This window comes from Vombatus ursinus, unplaced genomic scaffold (assembly GCF_900497805.2).
Source record: "Vombatus ursinus unplaced genomic scaffold, bare-nosed wombat genome assembly UNPS02014945.1, whole genome shotgun sequence".
In the NCBI taxonomy this organism is placed as follows: Eukaryota; Metazoa; Chordata; class Mammalia; order Diprotodontia; family Vombatidae; genus Vombatus; species Vombatus ursinus.
The window spans coordinates 5584310-5606109 of record NW_020954723.1 but is presented as its reverse complement, the minus strand read 5'-3'; the positions used below and the strand labels follow the sequence as shown (position 1 = coordinate 5606109).

The following is a 21800-nucleotide window of genomic DNA, read 5'->3' as shown; positions in this document are numbered from 1 at the left end:
CCCTTTTGGCTCAAACTCTTTCATTCTAAGAACATTTAACAGAGATATTCAGGGATTTGAATGGAGGCTGTAACTTTTCATCACCATCTAGAGAGAGGCTACATGATTGAAAGAGTCACTGGCCCAAAGGCTGAAGATTTGAGTGAGCGTCATGCCTGTGACACTGTGTGATCTTGGTTGACTCACTTTACTCAGCTAGGTGGTGCAGTGATTAAAGCACTGATCCTGGAGTTAAGAAGACCTGAGTTCAAATTTGGCCTCAGACACTTACTATCTCTGTGACCCTGGTCAAGTTACTTAACCTTTGTTTGCCTCAGTTTCCTCAACTGTAAAATGACTATAATAATAGTATCCACCTTCCAGGGTTATTGTGAAAATTGAATGAAATGATATTAGTAAAGTATGTGGCACATAGTAGTTACTTAATAAATTCTTATTCACTTCTTTCCCTTCCCCTTTTCTTGTTTGTAGAACAGAGGTGGTAATAACTTACATTATCTAGCACCTTGGGTTGTTGGGGGCCTCAGTTTTCTCATTTGCAGTATAAAAGGGTTGAACTATATATTCTTTAAGATCCTGTTCAGCTCTAACATTAAATACTCAAAATGATACACAATGTGCTTTGTAATCATAAAGTGTTAAGTATATACACATGTGAGCTACTGTTTTTGAATGTTACTCATAAGCTGCCATTACTAATATACTGGTCAGAGTACTACTATTCCATTACAGACTAGCTTAATACTTTGACTCAGTTGCAAATTTTTTCTGAGTCATCACAAATGATATTAAATATTTAGAGAGTTATAGGTTAATAATTAACTTTCCATTCATTTAACATTAATTTAGGGAGAAATCAAATCTGAAGTCATGTGAGTGGTATTTTTTTCCTCCTCCTTTTTCAGTTCCCTTGTAAGTAAGCTTGTTAGCAACCTTTGCATTTTTGATAAGATAGGCCTTTATTGTTTGAGTAGCATTTTGTAAAGCTTTAGAAGGCTAAATATAAACTTTTTATGAAGTTTTCTTTTGCGTGAAGCTAATTGGTTTATATCATTTGGAATAATTCGTGCTTTTTAAAATCTAGATTTTTAATTTTTAAAAATTCAGTTCAATGAAAATTCATTGAGTGCCTATTTAAATATGTATAGGGAACTGTGCCAGGTATTGTGTGATCCAGAGAAAATATCAAGGAATGGTCCCCACCTTCATAAAGTTCACAATCTAGTTGGAGAATGTACTCAGATAACTGAAATACAGAATGACATATGATGAATAAATAGGCGCAAACAGAATGATATGAAAAATCCAAGAAAGATAGAGTTCTAGTTCTGCTTGGAAGGATCAGACAAAAATGTCATGGGAGATGCAGCATTTGAATTTGGCCTTGGTAGGATGGTTTTGTCCATTCTACTCCAGCAGGCAGAATTATGGGGGCAGTACTTTCCAGGGAGGGGGAGCAGAGTACAGAGAGAGGGAAGAGAATAAGCATTTATATAACACTGTATGTCAGATACTGTGGTAAGTGCTGTACAAATATCATCTTATTTGATTCCAACAACAACCCTGTTGGATAGGTGATGTTATTGTCCCCTTATTACAGTTGGAGAAACAAGTTAAGTGACTTACCCATGGTCACACAGCTATTAAGTGTCTGAGGACAGATTTGAACTCAGAAAGATGAGTCTTCCTGACTCCAGGCCTGGCACTCTTTCCACTGGGTCACCTAGCTGCCTCTATTAGCCAAACATTTGACGGTAGACAAGGGCTAGAGTTCACTTTAAGGTAGAGAGATATAGCGTGTAAATGTTTGAAAATTTTTGAGTAAAGGAATGACATGATCAAAGCTGTTCAATAAAATTATTCTCCTCTGTGTACTCTGTGGTCCAGTGATACTGACCTCCTTGCTGTTTCACTCTTCATCTTCCAACCATGAGTGTTTTCAGTGGCCTTTCCCCTATCTGCAACTCTCTTTCTTCTTTGTCTCTGCCTTTTGGCTTCCTTTAAGTCTCAGCTAATGTCCCACTTTCTTCAAGAAGCCTTTCCCAGTCCTCTTCAATCTTAATGCCTTCCCTCTGAGACTATCCCTATTTATCCTGTCTGTCTTGTTTACATGTAGTTGTTAGTGGGTTGTTTCTCCCATCAAACTCCTTGTGAGCAGGGACTCTTACTTGCTTTTTTTTTTTCTTTTAGTATCCACAGCACTTGAGCATCGTGTCTGACACCTAACAGACTCTTAATAATTACTAGTTGACTCACTGACTGACTGTAGGGACTGAGACTGAAGACAGGCAATACCACCGCCATTTGGGCAAGATTTATTGGGAGTTAGAATTATTGGTTGGCAGGGGGAATGGAGAGAAGTTGAAACATGGAGCTAGAAGATTAAAATAATTATGATAACCCATTTTCATAGAGTGCTTAATAGTTTACAAATCTATTTACATCTGTTATCTCAATTGAGAGATGAAACTCAGAACGGAAGGGGTGAAGTGATTTGTTCAGGGTCACACAGCTAGAATTGTGGCCATTGCAACCAGGATTCTAAGGCAGGTCACCTGGCTTCAAATCTAGTACTCTTCCTTACATCACAGAACTAAAGAGAGGAGAGGGATCCAAGATAAAGGGAAGTCTGAGGTGATTACTGGGTTTTTGACTTCCAGAATGGTAGTTATGTTCATAGCAATAAGGAAGCTAAAAGATAGGAGAAACTGGAACACATTTGTAGGTGAGAGGGTAGAGTGGGAGACTGAAGATGCAAGAGAGGCCGGGTATTATTAAGGCCTTGGAGAAAGGAAAGATTGGGAATCAAGTGTGCAAATGGTGGGGTTAGGCTTAGCAAAGAGAGAAGGCCACTTTTTCACCTGATGCATTTTCAATTTTTTTCCTTCCTTGTTTAGATTTATCCCACAGTGGAGAATGTCCGGAAAAGTTTGGAAGGATATCCTGGTAAATCAGCCGTGCTTTATTGGTGGTTATTTCGAATACATGTTATTAATTTTCTGAGCTAATTTGCAAGAATGACTTCTAATTTAGGACAATGTTAGGATCTTCAATGAAGTCAAAGGGGTGGTGGGAGGAGGAGGAGCTTTATGGCAGTGTGGTTCTTTTTTGTATATCTAATCTTCATTGGAGATTTTTCAGAACTGAAGAGCTAGTATGGCATAGTATATAAGAGAGACAACCTTGGAACCAAGACTTGGGTACGAGCCCCACTTCTGATTTGAATTTACACATAGTGGCTGTGTGAGCCTTGTTCAGTCCCTTAACCTTTAATTGCTTTAGGCAAATCTCACAGTGTTTAAGATGCAGAGAATGTGCTGATCTGCATATGTAAAGGGAATTTTCTCACCTGGAATTTACCTTTAAGAATGAAATCACCAGTCTCCTACCTATCCCAGTAGCAATTTGATTTCTCATCCATTAACATTTTTGTTTCCTGGCTATAAAGTCTCCATTTAAGTGATTTCCAAATAAAAGAACAAAATGTCCTTTTCTACACTGATTCAGGACCTATTTCTTAGTTTTATCCATTCTACACACAAAAAAGAAATGTGGGCATTCAGGAGGAGGGTGAAGGATTACATTTAAAATTATTATTTTGAAAATCAAGCCTTTCCTTTTTGTCCCTCCCCTCTCCCTAATTTAGAACCTCTGTATAGATAGAGAAATCATTTAAAAATGTATTGTGGGTGCTTCCCACTAATGCAGAGTGTTAGTAAAACTTCATTAGAGAGGTTTTTTTTGGAGTGTTACGTGATTTCATTGGTCTAGGGAATTTCTGAATGTGGAAATTCTTTTTTTCCTGCAATCTACAATCTCTGCAACATGTAATCTGGTTAAGTGACTTGCCTGGGATCACGCAGCTCGTATGATTCAGAGGTGGAAACCCAGGTCTTCCAGATTACAAGGCCGTCTCTCTATATGCTGTTCCTTTTTGTCTCTCAATTTTTATCAATACTTTTTGTTTTTACTTCATATTAATTTCCAAGTATATCCCTCTGCAATCCATCTGACTATTTCTTGTAACAGTTATTAAAAAAGACAAATCAGAGCACAACCTATCATCTGTTAAATTACATTCATTAAAAATTCACTTTTAATGAAGAATACTGCATTTTAGATAAAGCTGTTTTTAAAACTAGCACAGATGCTATGATTGTGTTTAATTTTGTGTAGCAGGAGACAGATTATACTTTTTTTTGAAATCTAGTTTAAAAGATTTTTCTAACCATAGCAAGCTAAATTTCAAACTCTTTCTTCTCTTTAATGGAGATAACTTAATTAATTTTAAGCTATAATTCCATCTCAAAGCATATCTGTATTTAGAGGAGATAGCACTGAGTGGTGGAAAAAGCATTGGGTTTGGAATTAGGAGATTTGCTTTCCTGTCCCTTATATCACTTATAGCTGTTAAGCTTAGGCATGTTGCTTCATCTCTTAGAATTATGCAAATTTTCCCAGCTAAAAGTTTCATTAAACAGGTGGCCTTTTTTTTGGAAGTCTAAAATCTTATTTCCAGGTAATAATATTTAATATTTCTTTAAATGTTTACAGAATTCATATACACACAAACTCACATATGAAATACATACATAACACACAACTCATTGATCCTTATGACAATGAGTGAGTTGTGTATGTAATATATGTGTATATTGGTGTGTCTATAAATTATGAAAACATTTAAAGAACAACATAAATGTTGAGTATTATTATTTTCCAGAATTATGATTTTGGACTTGTAGTAAAAAAAAATGACTGCTAAATGATACTTTTTACTGGATTAATTTGTAAAATTATAATTCCCCCTCTACATGTAAGAACCTAGTTGTTTGGGTCGTATTCTATATGGAATAATGGAAGGGTTTTTTCTTTCCTTTTTTATACTTTATAATCTATACAATAATATAATTTTAGATGTGGAAAGACACTTGAAGACCATCTAGTCTGGCCCCCTTATAATGATAAGAAAACTGAGCTTCATTGAGAAGAAGTAACTTACCCAGGGTGACCAGCTAGTTGGTAGTAAGACAAGAGATAGAACTCTGACTTCTGAACCTGTAATTCAGAACTCGTCTAGGAGGCCTTTTGTACTAAACTACACTATTCTTAAACTCAGGATCATAAGACGTAAAGTTAGAAATGACTTTGGAAATTTTGTTTTATAGATGAGGAAACTGAGACCCAGAGATGTTAAATAATTTACCCAAGGCTACATAGGTAGCTACTGAATAAGAAAGTCTAACTTCAAACCCAGATCCTGTAAATCCAATTTTAGCGTATTGTTCACTATGTCCTGATGCTTCTCAATATTTTAAACTTTTCGTGCCCTATGGCAAGTCTATGTTGCTTAATCTTCTTTTCCAGGAAAAGAAACCTTATCAATATAACCAGAGTAAGGCTTGGACAATTATTTTTTCAAAGAAAGAATTTATAAGATTAAAGTAATGAAGATAGTATTTTTTTTTTAATCTACCCAGTGGTGCTTTACTGAATTTTTTTTCAAGGACTCTTCCAGCTGCACTGCTACTTTTTAAAAAGATCTCGTGATGCATTTTCTAACTTATTTTGTCTTCTGTTTGTCTTAAAAGCTGGTGGCTCTCTTCCATACAGCTTACAAACCGCAGAGAAACAACTTTGGCTCCACTCCTATTTTCAGTAAGTACCAGTTTTATGATGTTTTTCCTTGTTAAAGATGATGACAACAACTGACATTTCAATAGTACTCTGAAGTTTGCAATTTGCTTTAAGAACATTATCTGGATTGAGCCTCACTATAACCTTGTGAGATAAGTACTTTCGGTATAATTGCCCCTATTTTAGAGTTAAATTGAGTTGAGGCTTAGGAAGACAGTGACTTGTCCCATGCCCCCACCACTAGTATGTGCCAGAGACAGGATCTGCACCTACGTCTTTCCAATTCCAAATCCAAAACTCTCTCTTTTATACCACTTTTCAAAAATAGACTATGCAGGCTGCAGTTGTATGGATTTTACTCTTTTCTCGATATTTGACTACTAAAATAATGAAATAAGAGAATTTAAAAAATTTTTGCTGGAGAAAGTCAACTAAGGCACCATTTCCATTGTTAAGAAGAAGGTATTCAATTTAAATGTTCAGGGTTATTTTAAAGAACACGGAGATTGAACCTGGGCCATATTGAATGCACTGGAATGTGGTATAAGCAAAACAGCATTTTAATAACTATCTTCCAGCTAGAATACACTTTGCCCATTAGTTCCTAGTTTTGACTTGTGAAAGAGTTCATCAGCTTCCCTCCTAAAGTAGGGATTTCAAATCCAGTGGGATTGGGCTGTTTGGGTTCAGTACATAATGTTATGTGTTCCTTTGTTCAGAGGAAGATGTGGTCATATTAGCAAGTCTTTCTTGATAGAAAGCAAAGATTTAGATGTTGTGCAAAGGGATAATTAAAGGAAAATGCCATGTGAATTTGGGACCATTGTACACAAGAGAATCAATCAATAAACATTTATTAAGTGCCTGCTGTGTGCCAGGCACTATGCCAAGTGCTGGGCATACCAAAAAAGGCAAAAGACAATGCCTGCCCCAAGGAGCTTACAGTCTAATGGGGGAGGACAACATGTGAACAGATATATACACACAAGCTACAGGTGGGTTAAATAGGAAATAATAGAAGGAAGGCAGTAGAATTAAGAGGGGTTAGGAAAGGATTTCTGTAGAAGATGAGACTTTAGTTGGGGTAGTGGCTGTGTCCCATCACATCCCATGGATATGGATAATCTTTTTACTGTTAAAAGTTTTCAGTTCATCCCTGCCTTCTCATCCTCTGCAGACCTTGTTCATGTTCTTTCATGAGTCTTTCATAGAGCACCCATCCAGTACATTAATAGCTTTCCATTAGATCTTTTCATAGTTTGTGGGTACTAGTGCACCACTCAGGCTGTCTATATATTGTATTTCATTCTTGCTACTTGACTGTCTTACCTTCTTCTTGTAGTCATATATATATTTTTATATGTTGCTTTTTGACTGTAATGCCTTGTTGGTAATATGCTGCAACATGATTTACACTCACCATGTGTCTTTCCATTGCCTTCTGGGTCACCTGAAATTTTGATTCTTCTGTGCTCATGGTGTTCTGTGATTTGTGGCCATACAGCATTTTTGGAAGGATTTTGGTTTTGAAAAGATGGGCTTTTGTGGCAAAGAGTATCTTGGGATCATTGAAAGTGCTATACATTTTCTCAAATGCAATTCAACTTATTCTACTCTTTAATGTTTTACAAGGTGGTATTTCTTATATTCTTCCTTTTTCTTCCTCTTTAACTAAGCTAATTAACTTCTAATTTAAATCTCCTAGGGTTTTTATGAGGATAAATTGAGACAACGCTTTGCAAATCCAAAGCATTGTATAAATTATTACTTTAAATCACTGGTACTTTTGGCTTCCATGACACTAATTAACTAAATATTTTCTTTAATATATGTTAGCCATCTACACCAGACAAGTATGATTGGTTTTCAATAATTAAAATGCAATCAGATATACTTGACACTAACCTACCCTGTACAAAAGGGTCCCCTTTTGTATACTGTACAAAAGTTGATGGTAAAAAGGCCCAAGTACCTATGTAACTTTGAGCAATTTTAACTTCTCTGAGCCTCAGTTTCTTCAGTTGTCAAATGAGATGAGAATGCAAGGTTATTGCTGACTGATAAGTACTTTATAACAATATATGTGTCTGGCACATAGTATCTACTTGAAATGCTTGTTGATTAACTGAATTTTAAATTATTCATACATTTTAGCATCTGCTGTTTCTCAGACTTCTCATTCTGGCCATCGTTTGTCATTGTATACCAGGTGTTCTGAAAAATAGGGAGTTTTTGTTAATAGAGTGCCAGAGAACCTAGTTTTACTGTGTTTTCCTTCAAGTTCACCAAACATTAGAAAAAGAATGGTGTATAGAGATATTTTGAAACTATGACCAAGTGGCATAATTTTGGTATTCTTGAGCTTTTTTCATTCATCGTTAAGACTCCAAACCGTGATTTCATGCCATAACACCACAGTAGTTTGTTAAGATTTCTTAAATTCATATCAGTTTCAAGCTGGAGAAGGCGTTAGAGATAGTCCAACACTGCCACATTTGCAGGAGGACACCAAGGCCCACTAGGGATAAAGTGATTTGCCCAAATGAACACAGCTAGTTAGTGGCATTGGAGAGCCAAGAACCCAGGTACCCTGACTCCCCAATCCAAAGTTCTTTCTGCTGTATCACATCTTTGGCAATTAACCTTTCAGAGGGGGGAATTCAAAATTCGACCACCTCCTACTTTTCTAAAATCACTGGTGCTATCATAAGGTTGACTCTCTTCTATTTCAGGCATAAGTTAGTTGGTAATTATGATTATTTCTTCCATGAAATCTTGTACCTCTAATCATTCAGACCTAGGAGTCAGACTGAGAATAGATCCCTGGATTTGGAATGATCTCTGCAGTATATCTTGTGTAATTATATTTCTCTAGTATTTAGATTTTATTTCTTCTATTTGTGCTGTTTACATTTTGCCTAGTGTGAGTCTGTATTTATTTGATTTGCGTTGTCATGTGTTTCTGACATTGAGCATAAAGCTAGTTTGGCATTGGTTAATGGAAAACTAATGTGTGTCTTTCCTTTCACCAGCAAATGGTCAGCAGAAACCTCAGGTCGTACCAACGCCATGCCTCACATTAAGACCTATATGAGACTCTCTCCAGACTTTGCAAAGATGGCTTGGTTTCTTGTCACAAGGTAAATAGTCCTCATATTCCTAATGAAAGGAATGTTTATTTTAAAATATGTAGGTAAGTGGGTCAGAGAACCATGGGAAGATCTATAGGGACTGATTCAAAGTGTAGTGAACAGAACTAGGAAAACGGTACATACAAAAAACCTACGAGTATAAATGAAAAGAACAATAAGATAAAGCTATGTAATTGTAATGATCCTTCCTTGGTCCCTAAGAAGAGATGAAGGAATATATTTTCATCCTTTTCTTGTAGAGGGAGGGGAATGTTTTGGTCTTTCTGGGTCACATTGGTCTTGCTTACTTGATTCATTTCTTTGTTACAAAGGAAGGTTCCTTGGGGATGGAATGGGAGGGATGGTGGCAGGATATATGTAGGGTGAAGGCCATCCAAAATAACTAATATAAAAACAAAACACATCAATGTAACTATATTAAAAATTAAGACTCCCCCTTTAAAATGCCTTACCAGTAATACTTGTCCTAAGATGAAGAAGAAATCAAAACTTTTTCCAAGTCAAGTCATAGTGAGAGAAAATTCTCCTTTAAATTGGTCAAGCTAGATTGTGTGATAGTGAAGTTTCCTACACTATTTTCTTTCTTTGAAAAAAATTGAATTTTTATTGATGTCTTTTTTATCATAGTAGTTTAATTTTTTTTTTTCAATTAGTGGGCATGTATTTTCTTTTCCTCTGACCTTTCCCCACCTCCCAACTATAAAGGGAAAATAAAAAACCACTAACAAACATTCAGAATCAAGTAAAATACATATCCACAATAGTCATGTCTCATTCTGTATCCTAGGATCATCTCTTTGTTAGGAGATGGGTAACAGTCTTCTTCATGATTTCCTGTGGAATCATGGCTGGCCACTACATCAGTCTAGGTTCTTTAGTTTTTCAGAGTTGTTTTATGCCATAGACATTTCCAGATTCATGGTATCACCACCTCCTCCTTATTCCCCCCTCCCTGAACCATTTTTTTTTGAAAGAAAGAAAGAAAATCTGATAAAGCTAACTCTCATAGCAAACTTGACAATGACATTTCACACCCTTCTGCCCCCTTTCCTCTCCTCTTGTAGAGGACAGAAGATTCCCTCTGTTCTAACAGCAAAGCTGGCTTTGAGTGAGGGGGCCTGAGTTATGAGCTTAGGATATTTAAGTAGCATGATTCTCAAATGCTAAAATCTTTAAAAATAGATGTGGTTTTGGGATCCTGGGAAAGTCAAGGCTATAGATGGAAGTACTTTTGGTGGACCTGGAGGTAACTGAGCCCAGATTGATCTGGAACCACACATTATGTGACAAATATAGAAAAAGCATTGAATTGATAGGTGAGGACTGAGTTCTAGCCATTTTATGTTTTTTTCTTTTTACTTTGGGCACATTGTTTTTTTGCTTGTTTTCCTTTCATTTTTTAGAAATTTATTTTTAGTTTATGGAATAAAACACGCATTTTAAAAAAGATAATTGCACATGACACTGCAAACCTATTATTTACAACTTGCTATTCCTTTTAAATATATAACAAAGTTGTCATGTAAATGTCCTTTTTTTTTCTTTTTTCCCTTCCCCCCACCCTAGAGATGGCTACCATTAGACACAATAGGTGTACATATATGTAAAATTATTCTATACGTGTTTCTGTTTATCACTTCTTTCTCTGGATGCAGATAGCGTCTTCATACGTCCTTTGTAGTTAATTTAGGTATTTATAATAGTCAAAATGACTTATCTGCTCAAAGCCATTCTTAAAACAGTATTGTAGTTACTATAAACAGTGTTCTCTTGGTTCTGCTCATTTTGCTCTTCATTATTTCATGCAAGTGTTTCCATATTTTTCTAAAATCATCAAACTCATCATTTCTTATAGCACAGTAGTATTCCATCACAATTATATGTAACAACTTGTTCAGCCATTCCCCAATTGATGGGCATCCCCACAATTTCCAGTTCTTTGCTACCATGAAGAGAGCTGCTATGAACATGTTAGAGCATCCAGGTTTCCTGAAGGGGCAGGAAAGAGTGACCTCTATCTCTTCCAGCTTTAAAATTCCATGACCCTAGTGTTTCTTTGCTCTTCAATCTCTATTAACGTAGAGTTGTTTGTGCAAGTGTGTGACAATGAACTGGTTGATTGAAATTATCCCTTTCAAGGGTGCAGAAACCAAAACATTCCCTTCCAAGGTGGAATGGTGCCTTGCTCCTTCCCATACCTGATAGAAACCCTGTGAGTCTCTGTGCTCTCCCAAGGAAGAATGACATAGAAAATAAAAATTCACCCAAGTCAGCTCAGTCAGTCCTTGGTGAGCTCTAATTATCCATGCTTATCATGTGAGCTCAGGAATTTGTCTGCCAGCAATCTGCCTACACTCTTCTGTACCTTCTGTGTATTATCCCTGGTCCTTTGTGTAGAAGACCCAATAGGAGATGTTCTTTGAGGTAGGTGTTTTTTATGGAGGTGGGGATGAATTTGTGCTGAAGCACTGGCAGTGACCAGCTTGACTCTACCCAGACGATACACTGTTCATTACAATCCTGGCCTACCTATAAACATCATGCTAATTGTCTCAAACCAGCCACAGAATCTCAGGCCTAAAGTGATCTTACATAACCATCCTGCCTGCTGCCCTGACTCCTAAAAGTTCCATGTGCCTTTTGATAAGCGTCTTGCCCTCTCTTGGCCTCAGTTTTTTCATCTGTAGAATGAAGAATCAATAAACATTGAATTATTATAACAATAGATTTACCTAATATAATATTACATCATTTTACATTATACTGTTTATATTTTATTACATTGTGTATTAAGTTATGATGAACATGTTCATTAATATAACTAGTAATTAATACAACTGTTGATCACTTGTACCTATGTGTGTATATACTTGTATATGTATACATACATCTGTACACACATCTATAAGACCTTTTTCTGAAGTCTTTGCCATCAGAACATAAGCTCTGGCAGGTGCTAGGAAGTTGGAAAGCCTTCAGACTCAGGCGTAAAGTTAGCCTGTATCTGTCATTCTAGGACCATCTCAACTAAGCCTAAATTTACTCATAACTGGAGATATAACTCTTCTCAGTTGCTACATCTAATAAAAGCTCTTTGCCAAGATGGAGGAAGGTTTATGGACTATACCAGTGGGGAGAGAAGCTGTATCCTTAGAGGTTATAAAAGATACTGTTAAATGCTAGGGTTATAGAGATAAGAAAAAAATAATTGTCAAAAAAAAAAATTGTCCCTTTCCTCAAAGAGTTTACAATTTAATAAGGAAGATACAGATATATACAGGTAAACATGTAAGTATGATTTAAAGTTAATATGACCATTTAAGTAAACTGTTATGCAAGCCATGTATACAGTATTATAATCGAGGCAAATACAGATAACATGTTGATATGTCTTAGGTTTCTTTAAGCTCTTTTTCTTCCTCCCCCAATGTAGAATACTGAGAATAGGACTGGATTTGGAGTCAGGATTGTGTTGCTGTTGTCCATTCATTTTGGTCATGTCTGACTCTCTTTGACCCCATTTGAAATTTTCTTGGCAGAGATGCTAGAGTGGTTTGCCATTTCCTTCTCCAGCTCATTTGACAGATGATGAAATTGGGGCAAACAAGGTTAAGTGACTTACCCAGGGTCACACAGCTAGTAAGTGTCTGAGGTCAGATTTGAACTCATGAAGATGAGTCTTCCTGATTCCAAGTCCAGTGCCAAAAACCTGCACTCAAATCTCAGCTCTTCTGGGATTTTTTTTTTTATTTTAACAAAGATTTACTATCTTTGTAACTATAAACAAGTCTTAAACTCTTTGGGCTTGAATTTCTCCAACTTTACATTGATTGGGTTGGACTAGAGAATCTTCAAAATGCCTTTTAGCTTGAAATCCTTTCATCTTTTTTTTCTGTATATTTTGTTGCATTATGTAGGGTTACTAATTTATATTTGTGAATTAATGTCGATTGAACTGTTGCTTTCAAGAAAGTAACTATTCTCTCAAATTTATTTGAGATACTTTTCATATGTCTTTTAAAAAAAAAAGACGTCTAATTATTCTAGTTTTTCTGTACTTGACTTCATAATCTTTGTTAGAGAGTGGACTTTAGGATAGAGCCTTTGTAATTCTTTCCTATGAGTCCATTCAGCGAAAATTTATTAGGCACTTACCATATTTACTAAATGTTTATTGAGTAGAGTTCAGTGTGTTAAGCATGGTACAGTTTGTAAATGTAAATAAGGTTGGGCCCTTCCATAGAAGCTTTCAAACTAACGGGATTTCTAGTCATGTTTTCATAGAAATACATTACAAATTATAAGTAGTTAACACAGTCAATAAAGTGCTTAGAAAGCAAGTGATCATTTCCTTTGGAAAGAAGGTGGGGATCAGGGAGGGCATGAGGAAAGAGGTGCCATTTGATAATATAACCTTAAAAGATGATAATAGGGTTGTAGAATTGGAAGGCACCTTAGAGGTCTTTTATTCCAACCCCACTATTTTACAGATGAAAAAACTGGGACATCAGAAAGTTAAATGACTTATCTATCACCCAGGTATTTAGTATTTGAACCCAGGTCATCTTCATTCCAAACCCAACATCCTTTCCACTGTACCATCCTCCAGATTTTGGAGTCATGATGTCAGCAGACAGAGATGGGTCAGGAAGAAGAGGGCATTCTGAATATAGGAATTGTCAGCAGAGGTACAAAGGAAGAGGAATGCTGAATGTACTCAAGGAATACATTGCATTTTATCTGAAATTTAGAGTAAATGAGGGGGAACATTGTAAGATAAGTTAGACACATAGATCGTAGCCAGATTTGGATGTGTGTTGAATGCCAACTTAAGGATTCATGCCAGGGGACCAACAAAACAAGTGTACCTTGTTCTCTGCAGTAACTCTCTTCCCTCAAATGTGCATCTCACTTGAATTGTAAATAAAGCAGTATTTTAAATGTATGAGACTGGATACCTTTTTTAATCTCTTTTTGAAACAGAACACCATATCCTAATTTATCTGTTTGTAAACAGATGGCACATGTGTGCATATGGTTCAGAGGAAGGAGAATGCTGAATGTATTCAAGGATTACATTTGAGTTTATTTGGAATTTAGAGTAAGTGGGGAGAACATTGTATAATAAGCCGGACAGGTAGATCGGAACCAGATTTGGATGTGTGTTGAATGGAAATTTATTTCTCATTAAGCCAATTTAAGGCTTCATGCCAGGGGACCAACAAAACAGGTCTATCTTGTTCTCCACTGTAAACATCTTCTCTGAAATTTGTACATATATATGTGCATGTATATATGTATATACACCTGGTTTTATAAATATACATACATACATACATACATACATACACATGTATTTATATGTGTTAAATATTTATTTCATGCTTCAAGGAAAGTATATAACCCTTTCCTGGATGTGTGAAATGCTTTAAGCATGATCAAACCCTATACAAACTATGTATAGAAATAGAGTTTGTACAGTGAGTAAGCGTGTGTGTGTATGTGTGTAGATAGTTTGTAAACTGTTTAGTTATGCTTAGAGCGTGTCATATCTCAAGGCAAGGATTATACTGAAACTGCTATTTGGAAGAAATTGTGATGGGGAAATATTAGTGCTTAAGAATCAGCGCCTAAAACTATGCCCAAAGGACTATAAAACTGCATATCCTTTGACCCAGAAATACCACTACTAGATCTGTATTCCAAAGAGATCAAAGGAAAAAGACCTATATGTATAAAAATATTTATGGCAGCTTTTTTGTGGTGACAAAAAAACTGGAAATTGAGAGAATGCCCATTAATTGGGGAATGGCCTAACAAGTTGTGGTGTATGATTGTGATGGAATACTATTGTGCCGTAAGAAATAACAAGTAGGATGCTTTCAGAAACAACCTGGAAAGACTTAGATGAACTGATGCAAAGTGAAATGAGCAGAACCAGGAGAACATTGTCATTGTACACATTAACAGCAATATTGTATGATGATCAACTATGAATGACTTAGTTATTCTGATCAGTACAATGATCCAAAATAATTCTGAAGGACTTATGATGAAAAATGCTATTTGCCTCCAGAGACAGAAACCGATGGAGTCTAATGCGGATTGAAGCATACTTTTAAAACCTTCAGCATTTTTGGTTTTTTGTTCTGTGTTTTTTTGCACCATGGCTAATATGGAAATGTTTTGCATGACTGCATATGTATGTATAATGTATATCAAACTGCCTTCTCAAGGAGGAGAGGGAAGGGAAGAAGAATTTGAAACTCAAATTTTTAAAAAACGAATGTTAAAAATTTTTGTTTATATGTAATTGAAGAAAAAAATAAAAATAAAACATAAAAAAATAAATCAGCCCCTAAATCAGTTAGGCTTTCCTATAACTCCTTTGACCTTAATGAATAGAAACCGGGATAAGCAGAACTTACATAATTGAGCTTCTTTATGTAGAGCTTTCACAGGAAAAAAAAAAAGGTTTCTGTTCCCTTGAAAAGTAAATCAGAACAGAGCTGTGACTAGGCCATTAATTTCTGACTTCTAGTCTGAACTCAAACTCTTAGGCAATTCTTTGCGACTCAGTAATGTCATAGTTGGTGTCAATAGCTACTAATTAAAATATAATAGACTGAAAATTATGAATTTCAGCAGAGAGCTATGTCCCTAACTTAACAAGAGATAGATACTCTTTCTCTAGAGGTAGTTTTAAAAGACTTTTTTTTAAAAAATAATATATGGAAACTGGTGGCTAGTTAATGTTTATTCCAGTTTATGATAGAATAATCACCTTGACTTACAGCAGGAAGGATTTGGGTTAGATATAAGGGAAAATTTCCTGAGAGCACATCTGTCTTATTGCTGCTCCCTCTAGGCTTTTATTTCCAGAGACCATTCTCCCCTACCCAGACAAAGTTAATCTCAGCTTTGCTTCTCTGGCTTGAAGATGAGCTATCTTCATTGATAAGTGAGTGGCCAAAAATTCCCAATTCACTGTATTTAATTGGCTCTAGACATGCTTCACATTACTTTCAGCATCTACCAGAAAACGAGGGCATAACTGTTGTAGGCATCTTGTCATCTGACTTGCTTTTCTTGAGTATGAATTCCCCTCACTGCCCCTGTTATCCATCTCTTGCTTTGGGAACAATAATAAAGTCACTATTACAGTTGTTCTGGGAAAAGATGTGATGGTTGACTGCCTCATGGTTCCAGTCAGTCCTTGTGACTCTTCAGGTCAAAACTCCCTTTCCTGGCTCCAACATTCCTTTTTATATATTGTATCTTCCTGTTAGAATATAAATTACTTGAAGTCAGGATGTTTTTCCTCCTCTGTATTTTATATCCCCAGTTCCTGGTACATAGTGGTATTTGTAATATAGTGGTATTAATAAATATTTGTGATATAGAGTATTAACAAATGCTTGCTCATTCACAATATTGTGTTTTTAAAACTCTTTTGAAGGGCTGGGATCTTATGATTAGTACAGTAAAATATTTCTACTTAATATTAGTTTAGAAGGTACTACAGAAAGCTAGAGGGGCCATAATATGTGGGATTGGAGTCTTGAGAATAAAACATGTTTGTAATATCCCTGCAGAACAGTGGTGTCAAACTCAGCTAGAAATGGGGATCATCAAGCTCTATGTTAGAAAAATGTAGGCCACGTGTTTGACACCTCCACTATGGAGAATAGGATAGGCAGTGAAATATGAATGAAAGGATGGTTAAACGGTATTGATTGGCAGAACCTCAAGTCAGGAAAACCAAATGGGACTTTGTGTCAGTTGTCACAAAGTTTAGAGTTCACCAAATTATCACCCCTCTCCTGTCTCTTAAATTCCAGTCTTACATTTCCAGCTGCCTGTTGAACATCTCTAATTGGATATCTGGTAGACATTTTAAATTCAACATGTCCAAAACTCATCTCATTTTCTTTCCCCCCGCTAAACCTCCTTCTACTTTCTCCATTACTGTCAAGGGAAATGACATCTTCTCTTTTACCCAGGTATGCAAATAGTGTCATCCTTGATTCTTCACTCTCTCATTCCCTTCCCCTCAATATCCAATTATTTGTGAAGTCCCATCTTTCTACCTTAGCAACTTCTCTTATGTATGCCCCCTTCTCTTCTCTGACACTGCCACCATCCACATACTGGCCCTCATAACCTCACACCTAAACTACTGTAGTAGCCTGCTGGCTGGTCTCCTTGTCTTTCATCTTGCCATACACTGTTCATCCTTCCCTCAGCTGTCAAATTGATCTTCCTTAAACACAGATCTGACTGTTGTCACCCTTCTTATTTGATAAACCCCATTGGCTTCCTATTGCCTCCAGGATCAAATCTAAGCTCGTCTGTTTGGCTTTTCAAGCCCTTCATAGTCTGGTCTCTCCCTGCCTCTCCAGTCTTCTGATACCTTACTGCCTTCTTTATATTCAGTGATTCAGTAATACCAGTCTTTTTGATATTCCTTACACAAGATAATCCATCTCTCAACTCTAGGCATTTTCACTGGCTATCCTCCATAGCCTCTCTCTCTCTCTCTCTCTCTCTCTCTCTCTCTCTCTCTCTCTCTCATGCACACACACACGCACACACACACACACACACACACACACTTGTTTCCATGTGGTTTCCCTCATTTGGCTGTGAGCTCCTTGAGAGCAAGGACTGGTTTTTTTGCCTTTAAAAAAAAAATTTATCCCCAGCACTTAGGACAGTGCTTGGCACATAGTAGGTGCTTTATAAATACTTGTTGGCTGACTTGCTGACTTGCCAGTCCCCTCCCCTTCCCCAGAAATACCAGAATAGTCTACCAGATCATTTATAGAGGGTGATGAGATGTGGTAGGACTGCCAATACTTCGGGCTTCAGGTATTTACATTTTTGTCAGTAACAATCAGTAGCCAAAGGACAGTTTTGGAAGGAGAAGATAATAGACTTTACCTGGAGGTGGGAATGAAGAAGACAGCTAGAGCAGCAGAAGGATGGAAGGGCAAGGGATGTGGGAGGAATAATGTGATTATTGTTGAAATGGCTGTCCATAGTGGTAAGAAGGCACTGGGAAGCCAGAAGTAGACTTATGGAATTTAGGGGTCATGGGACTGGTATTCATGATCACAATGGAAATTTATTTCTCATTAAGCTATAATCACTCTCTTCATCTCTGAACAGCTCTACTTGAGTGTAAAAGCATTGGAGGAATGTGAGAGGCAATTTATTTGGTTCTGGATATGACCTGGTTGGTTGAGGGTAGTAGTTAGCCTAAGTCACTGATTTGGGGGGGGAAGGGGGAGTGCAAGACTATTAAGTATATATCTAAATCCACCAAACAGTAAACATACAATTCAACATATGTTTACTAATCACCTACTTTATATGAAATCTTGTGATAGGGGAGAGTCCAGGTTTAGTTAATATATGGTTCCTGCTCCTATGAAGCTTGCAGTCCCATATAACAAGTGTGGTATGAAGACATCTGTCTTAATATCCTTTTGTGTATAAATATGCATAAATACTTAAAGGATCTATGATTTTGTCAATACAGGGAACTCCTATGATAACTTCTCCAATAGAGATCACAACTGAGATCTACATCTTGGTAGGTCCTAGGGAGTTGCTTGAAAAATATAGAGGTTAAATGAGTTGCCTAAGATTGTGCAACTAGTATGTGTCAGAAGTGAAATTGGAACCCAGGTCTTCTGGACTTTATTTCTGCATATTTGCTTGTACATATTTGTGCTATCCCCTCCATATAAAATAACCATAGAAGTCATCACGTTGGAATTGGTATCCATAGGTCATGTAGTATATCCAAGAATAATTCATCTTTACTAAATGTTAAGAGAAAGTTAGATTACTACTAGACTACAGGGAAAATATATGCTTTTACTTGGTAGTTAATACTTTGTATTTTATGTTGTTAGAAAAATTGACTAATGTTCATAACGTTTCTAACTCCCTTTAATCCAAATTATTTTTAAGCTCCTCAGATCTTTTAGCATGAACTCTAACTTTGACAGGCAATCAGTGAGCATTTATTAAGCACCTACTATATTACACACTATGCCAGGCGCAGAAGACACAGACAAAAAATGAAAGCCCCACCACTGAAAGATCTTGCATGCTACTGGGGGAGACATACACATATAAAGGTATTTGGAATTATTGCAAAATAAATACAGTTTAGAAACAGAGGATACTAGCCTTGGGTGAGAGGGAATCCAGAAAGGCTTCATGTGAAAGGTGGTGTTTGAACTGAATCTTGGAGTGCATGAGAGGTTCTGGGAAGAAAAGATGAGAAGGAAGATCATTCTAGGTATGGGAGATGGCCAGTGGAAAGGCAGAGATGAGAGCAGCATAGTATAGTTAACCTGTAGAGAATGGAAGGGGAGAATAATATATTACTATAATAATATATTATTAAGCTGGATAAGTTGGATGGGGCCATGCTATGGAGGACTTCAAAAGGCAAAGAGAGAGATTTATGTTTTATCCTAGAGGCATCAGGGACCCACCAGTGTTCCTTTGGATAAAGCAGTGATGTGATCAAACTTATTTGTAAGGAAAATCATTTTGGTAGCTCTGTGAAAAATGAGTAAGAGTGAGGAGAGACATGAGGTAGGAAGTACAATAAGGGGGCTATTGTGGTAGGGGTGATCATGCCCTAGACTAAGATGGTGACTAGTTAAGTACTGCAGAGATTGATGCTCTAGAGACAGATTTGAAAAGATCTGATGACTCATTGGATATGTGAAATGAGCGGTATGAGTTGCACAGGACACTGAGACTGAACTTTGGAGACTAGACAGATGCTAGGGAATGAGGTATTAAATAGTGTATTCTTGACGACCCATGTTTTGCCGTCATCGATAAATGTTAACCATACTTGCTGCAGTTCAGCGCTTTTAGCACGGTGCCCAGCATGCTAAATAAATGCTTGTTAAACGACCTACTGACTAACTTAACCAATGTTAGCAATTTATTAGAATTGCAAAACCGGACATTGTCTTCTAAGAGGTTCTTTTTCAAGTGAATTAAATTCCAAAAGAATAGATTGAGTACCTGCTACTGGTTGAATGCTTTATTCCTGTAATAGTTGTTAACTACCCGGATGTGGAGTTATAGTTGAAAAAGCATCAGTCTTGGAGTCAGAAAAACTGAATTGCAGTTTCAGCTTTGCCACTCCTAGTAGTTGGGTGACCTTGGACAAGTCACTTAGAGTCACTATTTCCTCATCTGTAAAATAAAGCTAATGATCCCTGTCCTACCCGCCTCATACGGGTGTCAGTCATAGCACTCTCTTGAGCTCCCTCTCCCTTTTCTTTCTCATTGACATAATTTCTCTTCCTCTTTAGAGTATTATTCTTTGGATCTTCACGTTCCTAAGCCCTTAGGTGGCCTTCCTCTGTAAAGCATTTACTCCATTGGATCCTGCCTATCTTTTCTTTGAACCTTTAGAAATCTGTCGTGCTGAAACCTAGGAGATATGGCACATTATTAAGTCCAATTTTCTTGAACTTTATGATAGGAGTGATCGCTTGTCGCTAAGGTTCTCATCATTGCAATTTCAGGTTATCAGTTCCTCCTTGCTGGTTATCATTAGGTCCTGAGTAGGTTCTCCTACTTTGTGAATGTTGGAGTTATCATTGAATCAAGAAGGTATCGGCTGTCTGCCTTTGACAGGTAGAGGCCTTCGGTAGATTTCTGCATAGTTGAAGCTCCCCATCACTTACAATATCTACCTGCCAGATTTGTGATATTCCGTCCACATTCTCCAGAATAGTCTAAAGAATACTCTGTCAGGGACATTTTTGCCCTTGATCCTCTCCTCATTGCCTCTCCTTCTCACAATGAGTTCCATCGTGAGTTAATTTTCTTCATATACTGTGATGTTCCTTCACTCTTTTTATCTATTCTGTTTATTTTGAGTAAGGTATATACCCTTTCAGTGCTGTGGTCAAGTAATTAGTTCCATTTCAATAAATGTCAGTGAAAACTGTGAAGTCAAATTATTTTTCCTTGCATTAAAATCTCTTTCATCCTGTTTGTTGCATTCAAAGATGGACTCTTGAGTATAGGTTTTAGGGGCAGCTAGGTGGCACAGTGGATAGAGCACCAACCCTGAAGTCAGGAGAACCTGAGTTCAAATCTGGCCTCAGACCAAACACTTGACACTAGCTGTGTGACCCTAGGCAAGTCACTTAATCCCAATTGCCTAAAAGTAAAAAAAAAAAAAAAGAAGAAGAGTATAGGTTTTATTGCTATCTCCTGCAAATTACTAGACCTCTCTTCTATTCTTGTTCTGACTTATTTTATGCCTGTCACTCTTGTGGTACCATGTTTGACAACTCAATGAGGAGGATGTTCTCTCTTTTCAGTAGAAAATCTTCTTGAAAAGAATCTCAAGATTTCATACAAATTTTTTTACCTACTACTGTTATGTATACTCTGACTTTGATATTTGTTGTTTTTGTCATTTGGTCATGTCTGATTCTTTGTGACCCCTTTTGGAATTTTCTTTGTAAAGATGCTGTAGTGGTTTACCATTTCCTTCTCCAGCTCATTTTCCGTATGAGGAAACTGAGGCAAACAGAGTTAAGTGACTTGCCCAGGTCACACAGCTAGTAAGTGACTGAGGCTGGATTTGAACTCAGGTCTTCTTGGAGGCAGGCCTGGTGCTCTATCTACTGCACCACCTAGCTGCCCTGACTTTAATATGTGTTTTAACGTCCAGAAATTTAAATCCTTTTTCTCAGGCACCAACCATCTTCTTAGCTAGCTGGTTACTTCCCAGATCTAGGTTTCTCTTCTGAACCCCTTACTTTTTGTAGGCGTAGTGATGAAAACACTACTTGTTGCCTCTAAATAGTATGTTTTTTGTGGATTTCAATATGAATGACCAGGGATGAGTAGTAGTCATTAGTGTTAGCCTTGGAAGAAGCTGTCATATCTCGGATATATATCTTTTATGGAAAGAGTAGAAATATCAGTTGTTTTGGCATCGTCAACAAA

The 21800-nt window shown here is 36.9% G+C and overlaps 1 protein-coding gene across 3 annotated transcripts in view; it reads left to right on the top strand.

Annotated features, from left to right (window-relative positions):
- TDP1 (tyrosyl-DNA phosphodiesterase 1) overlaps positions 1 to 21800 on the top strand; it is a 162158-nt gene that overhangs the window by 57151 nt on the left and 83207 nt on the right. For all 3 annotated transcript variants that reach the window (XM_027844894.1, XM_027844892.1, XM_027844893.1), the window contains exons 11-13: positions 2898 to 2946; positions 5592 to 5658; positions 8670 to 8777. In XM_027844894.1, the coding sequence (XP_027700695.1) occupies positions 2898 to 2946; positions 5592 to 5658; positions 8670 to 8777 (224 nt within the window). The remainder of the gene's footprint in view (positions 1 to 2897; positions 2947 to 5591; positions 5659 to 8669; positions 8778 to 21800) is intronic.